At 41.5% G+C, this 10,000-nt stretch overlaps 2 protein-coding genes across 3 annotated transcripts; one reads left to right on the top strand and one right to left on the bottom strand.

Moving 5' to 3' along the window:
- The first annotated feature begins 574 nt into the window (after positions 1–574).
- On the top strand, positions 575–5,050 carry prdx2 (peroxiredoxin 2). The gene is made up of 6 exons (XM_080880295.1): positions 575–613; positions 1,539–1,659; positions 1,780–1,933; positions 3,927–4,049; positions 4,177–4,307; positions 4,660–5,050. The coding sequence occupies exons 2-6, from the start codon at positions 1,557–1,559 to the stop codon at positions 4,740–4,742; spliced, it is 594 nt and encodes a 197-aa protein (XP_080736421.1). The 5' UTR covers positions 575–613; positions 1,539–1,556; the 3' UTR covers positions 4,743–5,050.
- Positions 5,051–6,086: 1,036 nt separating this feature from the next.
- Positions 6,087–7,736, bottom strand: LOC308394919 (transcription factor JunB-like). 2 transcript variants are annotated; one of them, XM_080879531.1, is made up of 2 exons: positions 7,612–7,736; positions 6,087–7,351 (listed from the first exon to the last, which is right to left on the bottom strand). In XM_080879531.1, the coding sequence occupies exon 2, from the start codon at positions 7,311–7,313 to the stop codon at positions 6,423–6,425; it is 891 nt and encodes a 296-aa protein (XP_080735657.1). In that variant the 5' UTR covers positions 7,314–7,351; positions 7,612–7,736; the 3' UTR covers positions 6,087–6,422. The 2 variants fall into 2 exon arrangements, with proteins under 2 accessions (XP_080735657.1, XP_080735656.1); XM_080879530.1 differs by having other exon boundaries at positions 6,087–7,714.
- Positions 7,737–10,000: the final 2,264 nt, after the last annotated feature.

Raw genomic sequence — 10,000 nt, 5'->3', positions numbered from 1 at the left:
TCTTTGTTATTTATATTGAATATTTTTAAAAAGTTCATAATTCATAAATCTATATTTAATGTCTCAAGTAAAAATGGCCATGAAATAGAAAAAGCTGTAAAACTTGTGAAAATACAGTTAAAAAACCAAAATGTTTTTCCATCTTCACATTTTCCAAAGCCTTGACACTCCGGCCCTAAGGTGTCGTAGACATACATCGTTTTTGTTTTTATCTTTATTTTAAGAACATTGAATTTACAAGTAATAATTGAGCTCTATATATAAAACTGACATTGTCATTGACCCTGACATTAACACTGGGGCCCCAAGAAGCCAGTCACACTTTTCCCTCACTACGACATCCCTGCATTTTTGTTCATATGACAGTGTTTACACGGTGTACTTAGAAAATATGATCTTATATCAGAGATATACATATTTAGAAACAGCTAATCTTTACTTTTAATCGTTTTTATCTTCACTTTTACTCTGAAGGGATTGATTTTTACTTCCGGGTGGCCTCAGCCGTCTCTGCGTACTTATCGCACGCTCGCTTTTCCACTTTGAGTCCTCTATTCTCTTGCAGCCTGCAGACTTCTGCTTCCAACTTCTTTCGCGCTTTACGTCAAGACAGGTAAGTAGGATGTTTATGGGATTAGTCAGAAGTTTACAGCGTGTCTGTAAAATCGACTTTGTATTTCCTCTGAAACAAACCGAAACTAAAGAAAGCAGTTTCGTACGTAAAGCTAACATTAAGCTAGCCTGTCAGGCGGGTGAGCGGCTGGCTCCTTCATGAAGTGTTTGGCCATGTTTTCTTTCTTTGTCCCTGTGCTGCAGCTTGCAGAATGCACTACTCACTTCCTCTCCGCTCTGTTCTACTACAGCTTTTTCTGTTTCATTTCGAAAACGAAATTTAAACATTAAAAGCTTAACTTTTATGACTGAACTTTGACCGATTACGTGCATTTATCTCTTTAAAACCAAGCACAGTTCCTTGACGATTGTTAGCGTTTCTTCGTATAAATTGTGACGAGGGAGAAATAATCCAGATTTATTCATACATCACTGAAAAGCATAGGCCTTTGGATTAATACCGACTGCTATTTGTTTAGTACAGCGTATCTTATTTGCAAGTTTATCGTTTATTTGCACATTAATTTTGCATACAGGCAATAACTATCCAAAGTAACTGACCGCGCAATAATCCTCGGAAATAGTCTTTATAGGCACAGCGAGAACCCTGCCGTTGGTTTGTGCGTATCATGGTTATGTAACCTTGCTAATAGGCCATTGTTCCCTGCAGGCTGAACATGACTTGCATGTGACACTATCTGGGTCTGCTTAAGTTACCAAGTCTTTGAACCTCTGGGCCTCCTAAGAGCTGTAAAACATGGCTCTTGGATTGAACCTCACCGCATTTATTTTTATTTTTCCAGTCTAAATCTCATATTTTTTGTTTATCAGAGCTTCATCTCAGGCACCACCCAGCTGAATTTATCTGTGGTGGTCTGCAAGCATTAGGAGTTTTCTGGTAACTGTTTGTGCTGTTTCTCTTTCAGTCATTTGTCTCAAACACCATGTCTGCTGGAAACGCTAAGATTGGCTTCCCTGCCCCAAACTTCAAAGCCACAGCTGTAGTTGATGGACAGTTCAAGGACATCCAGCTGTCAGACTACAAAGGTTTGTAGCTACATCTGTTCTAATTGGCTCATTCTGGCTTTTATAAGCCTATACACTAACAGCTTATTCGACTAGAATTAATACTTAACATTGTTTTTATTTCCTCCTGTTGTGCTGCAGGGAAATATGTAGTTTTCTTTTTCTACCCCCTGGATTTCACATTTGTGTGCCCCACTGAAATTGTGGCCTTCAGCGACAGGGTAGAGGAGTTCCGCAACATCGGCTGTGAGGTTATTGGCTGCTCCGTGGACTCTCACTTCTCTCACTTGGCATGGTAAGAACTCACGGATAATGAAACATAATGAGCATTTGTGGGAATTTGACTACTTCCTGAGCTCTTTACCAATAATAACATCCACACTGCTCACATGTTAGCAGGTGGATTAAGCAGAACTTCAACAAAAGACTTTTTACCTGTATTACAGTGATTATCTTCGCAGGTGAACTGTATTGCTGACTCTTGTAATTTTAAACTAACTGGGAAGAGGTGACCTTAGTGAATCTTCACATGTGCATTTGAAAATCTACTTAACAAAACAGTTAAGTGAAAGCTGTTCTGTGCACTTGTCTGTCTTGCTGTTTTTATAGCGAGGCCGTCTTAGGCTGAACTTATCAGACGTTTATACAAGGTCCATCAAACTATCCTCGGTTGGCCGTTTCTGTTTGTGAAGGAGTGCCCAGCCCAGTTTATCTGCAACGTGTTGATAAGGGCGGCATACAGCAGCTTCTAGAAGGCATAAGAAGACATGCGGCATTACACAACCTGCACAGGTCTTCATTTGGAATGTTGTGTTAAAGTTTAAATGCATTATATTTGATTAGGAAGATCAGTCGGTATGTTTCCTCACTCACCTGATCGGATTCATTACTTTAAAATAAGTGTATATAATATTTTTGGGGTTTTTTTTTTTTTTTTGTTTGTTTTTTTTTTTCAATGAGAAGAGATTGAATAAGTTGTAAAACCTCCATTCATCAATCTGAAGCAAAATGAGTATATATTATAACCAACAGTTAACTGCTAAAGCTCATAGTTAAAATTCTACACAACATATTTGCTATTAAATATACTGAACGATTAGTTTTGTCAGTCTGTCAGACACTTTATCATTTTATTGAATTTAATACCGTAGATGCCTTTCAAGACATTAAAATCAATGTGTCATAGATTTTTAAAAAGTCAACAATGGACAGGCTTTAATAAAAACGTCTTTTAAAGATGGGGAGAATCGATATTGTGACTGTGGTGCAGGCAAGTTCTAAAAATGAGAAGCAATTTGGGTGAAAGTTCTGAAGCAGGTGGTGAGAGCAATGAAGGAGGAGGAACTGAGTATGGGAACGTATGTAGATCAGAGACAGATGAGGTATGAGGTTATGGAGACAAGCAGAATCTTGAAATAATGTGGCATTGTACAGAAAGCCAATGAAGTTGTTATAGGATGGGAGTAATATGTTGGCGCATGCTCTGGTAATGACACAGCAGCTGCATGAACAAGATGAAGTCTGGAGAAGTTTGTGCCGTATACCAGAGAGGATAAAATTACAATAGGTAATCTGGCACGTAACCAGAGCACGTGCAAGAAAAGCTGTATTACTACCTGTAAGGAATGGGTGTAGCCAACTAATATTACATAAGTGGATATATGCAGACTGACAAATATTGATTTGCGTTTCAAAACTTTAGGTGATATTGAATTTAAACCCAACCTGACTCCTCACCGTCATCTTTGCCTGCTCTATTAGGCCCTGTGCTACTCTGTTTGATTGGCTAGTTAAGGTTAGAAAGATATTTCAGGGTCAAAGCTAACCAGTAGCAGAGGAAAGTGGTATCTTCGCTGAAGATGGTTTAGTTAACCTCAGAGTGTTGAATCTCACAACAGGCAGCAGAGACCAGAAGTGAGATATCTGTAAACTACATAAAACTGCAGTATGAGGAGAGTTTTCACCACATTATTATTTTGCTACTTGGTGTTTGTCAGACTGTCTTTTGAAGCATTGTGGAGAACCTCTGAATGCAGTGTGTCCTCATAAAGTTGAACAACTGATATGTTATCCTCTCAGACACTGCCTGTATCTTATCTCTAACGGCGTGTTAAATGACTCTCCCATTTCAGAGAACTACAAGGTCGAAGGGGTGGCGGGGCAAACGCAAGGTTTATCAACCAGGAGACCTTCCCTGTGGACATTACGTGTTTTGTACTTGTTAATAATATAAAAAAAAAAGTTTGTTTGTTTGTTTTTGGGGGTTTTTTTTCCCTCTCTCTCTTCAGGGTCAACACACCAAGAAAACAGGGAGGTCTGGGTAACATGAAAATCCCCCTGGTATCGGACCTCAGCAAGTCAATCTCCAAAGAGTATGGTGTGCTGAAGGAAGATGAGGGCATCTCATTCAGGTCAGTTAAATGCCCTTTTTAATATAAAATTATTTTAATAAAAACCCACTGGTTATTGTTAAAAAGCAGCTTGGTCTACTGATACTTTAAAGTATTTGTAAAACCTGCAACATCTTGTGAATTTCAGGGGTCTCTTTGTGATTGACGACAAGGGCGTCTTGAGGCAGATCACCATTAACGACTTGCCTGTGGGTCGTTCTGTGGACGAGACTCTGCGCCTGGTTCAAGCCTTCAAGCACACAGACAAATATGGAGAGGGTGAGTAAACTGCCGTACCTTCCCTCAGTTCATCCGTGTTTACTCAGCATACACTGGTGCTCAGGTTTAGTGGTATAACTTATTAATCATGCATTTGTCATAAAAATAACCCAAATACATGTCATTAATTTTACCTGTAACTTCAGATGCTCTAAACTGCACATCACACACTTAAAATGGAAATAGCTGATTGGTAAAATTGACTGCGAAGCTGTGGCTAGATTTGGCGGTTTAGTCCTTCCTGTGTTTCCCAACCAGTCACATATGTACTTTGTCCTTTAGATTATACCAAGTTCAGTGTGTATAAATGTCAGCTTAAAGTAAACTTTGTCCCTCCTGCCACTTCACGCAGTGTGTCCTGCTGGCTGGAAACCCGGGAGCGACACGATCGTCCCCGACGTCGAGAAGAGCAAAGCATTCTTCTCCAAGCAGTAAATGTGAACGTCTCCTACTCTGCTGTTTTCTTCAACATAGCACTTGACCTCAGATGAGAGGGATGCCTATAAAGCAGTATCATCACGTCCAGACTAACCTGTTAAAACACACCTCAGCTTCATGTAGGGGGGAGGAAATGTTTGTTTTTTTTCTTTCATGTCCAGTGTACAAACTTTTGGGTAACCTCATCGTCTTGATCACTGAAAGTATAGTTTTGTTGTTCCTTTTTCAAAGAAAGCACTGAAATTTGTTTCCTGGCTGTTGATAATAATTTGCTACCATCTTTATTAAAACATGGAGGAAAGTTATGATCAAGTGTGTGTGGCTTTTTTTTGGGTTTTTTTTTTTTTTTTTTTTTTTTTTAAATCAAAATGTGAATGCCTGTCCACTTGCAACCACTAGGTGGCGGCAGAACTCTTCTAAAGCTACTCTTGGCTCTTTTTCTTGGTGACTGAGAACTTAGTTCTTGGAATAAACCTTTTTATTTGTGTTTTTTATTGTGGTGTATCATTCTTGGCTCCTGTACCTGGCAGAAGATCTGAGTGCGTCACGAAGCTGCCAAGAGTTGGTTAATATTGGAGTTGCTGTGTTTGACTCAGCACAACAGCCTGTTATTGCCAAATGGTACTGAAGCACATTGGGAAAGATTACTGGATATGATTATATGACCGTCCTAACCACAACCTGTATTTCACAGTTCCACAAACATTTTTGATATCTCACTGTTTAATATTTCCGATTTCCTGATAACATTTGTCTTATTTACTAATTCAGAGAACAACGCTCCAGTACACAATCCTGCTTGTTTTACCGAATGTTCTCGGCTTACTGGAACATTTTCTCAGTTTTACGCGAGCCGATTCTTGTAACTCAAACTAGCTCTCAGTAATCAGTCTAACATGTTTATCTGGAACTTTTTTTTTTAACCATTTTTCCTCACCTAGTGTTCTCACGGCTTGTTTTGGGAAAATGAAAGCAGAATGGGGAAACTCCCTTAACGCGAATAAACCACTCATTGACAAACCTTTTCAATTACACACACACTGTGGTGTAAAGGGGAGCGCGCAGCCCTTCTGACGGGCAATGTGGGAGGGAGTTCCCGGAAACCTATCGTGATGTGACGTTTGACAGCAACATGCACCATATATGGACTGACGCTTGTGCGTCAGTAAGGAAAAATCCTACGCTGGGACGTCTCCAACGTCAACCAACTTCTGGTGTTGTAAACTTCACTGCTGATCAGAGACAGCGGTGTGGTTTAATGCTCACGAGAAATACAATAATTTTTGAAGTGGCACTTAAAAAATACACGACCTCAAAAACAAAGCAACACATTTCTTAATTTCATAATGTCATTTACTTAAATATTTACTGTACAGGTCAAAAAACAAAAAAACAAGAATGGTCCATGAGGTTAACTCTAACACAAATAACTTACATAAAAAGCATCACAAATAGCAATTAAAGAAAATGTAAACAGGAAACGCCAAGACGACACTTTCAAAAACTTATTCAAAAATGCCCTAAGTGTTTTAGTCTTGTATTATTTCTGTGTATGGGTGATGTTTCTTTAGACGGCAGAAATCACAATAATCCAGTTTTCATACTAAAAACGTATAAAGACCAGGTTGGGTTGTCAGTCCAGGTACTGTCCAGTGTTTTAATAAGTGCATTATTTCTTCAATAAGACTTTACTTTGGGTGCTAGCATGAGCTGGCAGCCACTGCTCACATGCGTCATGACTTTCTGTTTGAGTTGGGCCACCTGTTCCCGCAGTAGAGAAGCCGTGCTTGACAGCCCAGCGTTGTCATTTTTCAACACTTTAACCTTGTCTTCGAGACGGGCGATGCGCTCCAATTTGCGCCTCCGACACTTTGAGGCTGCGAGCCGGTTCCTCAGCCGCTTGCGCTCCGCTTTTACCCGCTCCTGATTCTCCATGTCGACAGGGGACATGGGCGGAGAGCTGTTGTCGCTGCTCTGCATGTCGGGGACTGTCTGGGGCTCCTCTTTCATCCCTCCGAACCGCTGAGGGTGGATGCCGGCCCCGGACAGTGAGTGCTGGAAGTGGTGTGATCCGTGCGCAACGGCTTGAGGATGCTGGTGGTACTGGTGATGAGGCAGGTAGCTGATGGTGGTGGAGGGATAGCTGGCAGCAGAGGTCAGGCTGGGGTTCGTGGTGCAGCTGCTCAGGGTTGTATACTCAAGCGGCTCCGGTTGCATGGATGAGCCGAACACCGAGACTGGAGCCGAGCAGCCAATCCCGCCTGTGCCGATGGACACGTTTGGAGGAGCCATCTGGTTCATCTTGTGTAGGTCGTCCAACGCTTTAACAAAACCTTCGGCAAAGCCCTCCTGCTCCTCCGTGATCCCGCGGTTGTACAGGTACTGAGCAGGTGTCGGCGTAGTGATGACCCCGTTGCTGCTCTGGACGATCAGTCGCTCTAATTCAGGAGAGGCGAGCTTCAGAGAGCCCACTTCTGCCGTCCCCGCTGGATAGAAATCACTGTCGGCGCGCAGGTGCTGTGACTTGAAGTTTGAGTTCCGATATGTATCGGAGAAGTTCAAGTTCATATTCTGCTTAAGCAGCTTGTAGTCCTGCAGGGCTGCGCCTGGATGGCCATAAGCAGAGAGAAACGAGTCGTCATAAAAAGGCTGTTCCATTATTGTGGACATATTTCAAATCAGACAGTCAAATACAAGAGTGCGCTGCAAAAGATGTTGCTCGGACACCGAGGCTCCAGTGTCCCAAAATGAGTCAATCTCCAGCACAAAAGTCCCGCTGTATTACTATACTGAAGACCAAAGATATCAAAACAGAGCAAAACTTCCAAATAGTGGAACTGTACTGTACCAAGTCGTCGATTTGTACCTTTAGTTGGAATCAAAGCGGAGTCCAGTGACTAACTCAGATGTTTTCATTCCACTCGTGAGAAGGAGAGTCTGTTCTTCTACAAGTGTGCGCTCCACTTGTGTTTCCTTGTTAATGACAGGCGGCTGACGCGCTCTGCTGTATTTATATAAGCCCTCCAGAAGACGCTCTGATTGGCTGTTTCTGTATTGTCTCCGTCTGATCTTGACTTGAGGCAGCTTCCAGGAAAAACGGACTGTAAACACGACAAGACGTATTCGGCGCGGGGGAAACTGAGTCCAGGTAAGCATAAACACATAAAATAGGCTCCCTCAAGCATTCACACTCATAGTCATTTTTAACAAGTCACTTGAAATGTTACCAACAGCCCAAAAGCGACTCAAAGCCAACCACAAACGGCAACGAGCGCTTTCCAGCTCTGTTCGGACACCTAAACCGCTGCCACTTTGCCTTTCATCCTTAACAGTAATCCCACCAGTGAAGATATATAATCTGGTGCTGAGTCATGTGCTACAAACTGATATCAGCCGGTCCATATTTGGCTATCCTGGCGCACCGGTTCCTCAATGACAGGAGCAGGAAGCCAATCCCATCCTGGCGCACTTCCAGCTCCATCTCTGGGGGATGTGGGAGGAGAAGGGGAGGAGGTTCGTCGCTGCCCCGCTTTACCCCGCAGGCAGGGAGAGGATGGGTAACTCTTGGGCGAGATGTCTTCAAAAACGCACGAAGCCTAACGGGTGTCTGGCAAGGGAGGACATGTTCGGTGAATCAGAGCAAACTATTAGTGCATTAAAAAAAGCAAAAAAATGTAATAAACAACCTTTAAGGCTTATACTCATAAGATTGAGGGAGATAATAGTCAGCCAACTTGAATTCAGTGCTCGGTACTTTGAATTTACCATGTTTACTTGCTCATGTGTTATTTATGTTTAATTAACAGTGTAAGTGTAGCCTTCTGAACCTACTGTGTTCCTATGGCAGCATGAAAACATGACACAACCTCTCAGGTATTTCAGTCTAAAGACACGTCACGTGCCCCCAACACCTGTTTGATAGAAAGACGTCTTTGTCTCCCCCGTATGGTAATGACTTCTGAATCACGACCCAGAAGGCCATGCGCACACGCACATCCATATTTTTTCTTCAGTTTTTTCTGTCTTCTGCTTACACTTGTCCTTAGGTCACATTCTGTTTTGATCATGAGTGTACATGTGTTTCCGTTATGGCGGAACCAGAAGAAGTCTAGCTGCATTCTTTAATCGTTTAAAACGTTTTTTTTTTTCGGTATCTTGTATAATATTAGAGACTTCTGCCAGGCTGCGCCATGTGAGTAAGGAAAATGTGGCTGATAGCTGGGTAATTGCAGGTCTTTTGGATGGCAATTTGAGCAATTTTGTCTGCATTTGTGGTTTCAAAGAATTACTTCAGCATTTTAGTGCTGTAATTTGATCACAAAAGGCAGATTAAATAAGAAAACTCAATGTAGAAAGCACAGAAAACACAAGGTGAGATATTTTGACTTTTATTTCCAAGAATGGAATTATTGGAAATGAAATTCACAGAACTCCATAAATCTGAACAACTCTACTTCTGAATCCTACATTTTCTACATCTTTCTTTGCCTCTGCAATTCAAGCCACACACACCATGTTTGAAAATACCTGATTATTATTTTAAGTCTCTTGTGAGATAACCTGATGTTATCACAGTTATTTGTCAGGGTTATTTGTCAGACTTTTGTGAGCTCCTCAAAATACACAAATACAGCAATGCATGAAGATACTGGTGAAAAAAACTGATCTTCATGTGGAAAATTGGTTTAGTGAACCTTAAACCCTCCAAGAAGAAAAATGAACATACTCAAATTCAGTCTGAAATATCTCCACAGCAATAAAATGAACAACCTTGATCTCCATGGCTGAGAGACTTTTGGGGGAATTTGGATACAATGAATACAATAAACCTCCCAGTCCCCATTACGAGGCCAGTGGAAGAGTGGTAAAACTCCAGAGTGCACTTGCATTTTTATTTCCACTTGATCGAAGCCAAATTACAGACTACAGAGACACTGATATTACTGAGGCTATTTTAAGACCTAAAACTGCTGCAGAAATTAAGGAAAATAAACAATATATCCATTTTAATGTTTCATTTCAAGATCCAAGTTTGTAGCCATCCAAAAATGCTACCGATTCTGTTTTTTAAATGGACCCAAAACACACACCTCCTGATTGAAGGATGCCTAGTACTGATTAGCGGCCACACAAATTTCATGAGATTGCATTCACTGAATGCGGCGTCCACATCAGCGACAGGCTCGGTTGAAAATTGCAGTAGTTACTTGAAAACAGCTCTAAGTTACCTTGATTCAGCTGTGCCTCTTACCACA

The sequence above is a fragment of the Rhamphochromis sp. 'chilingali' genome, assembly GCF_963969265.1.
Source record: "Rhamphochromis sp. 'chilingali' genome assembly, chromosome: 4".
NCBI classification, from domain to species: domain Eukaryota; kingdom Metazoa; phylum Chordata; class Actinopteri; order Cichliformes; family Cichlidae; genus Rhamphochromis; species Rhamphochromis sp. 'chilingali'.
This window is presented reverse-complemented; position numbering and strand designations above follow the sequence as displayed.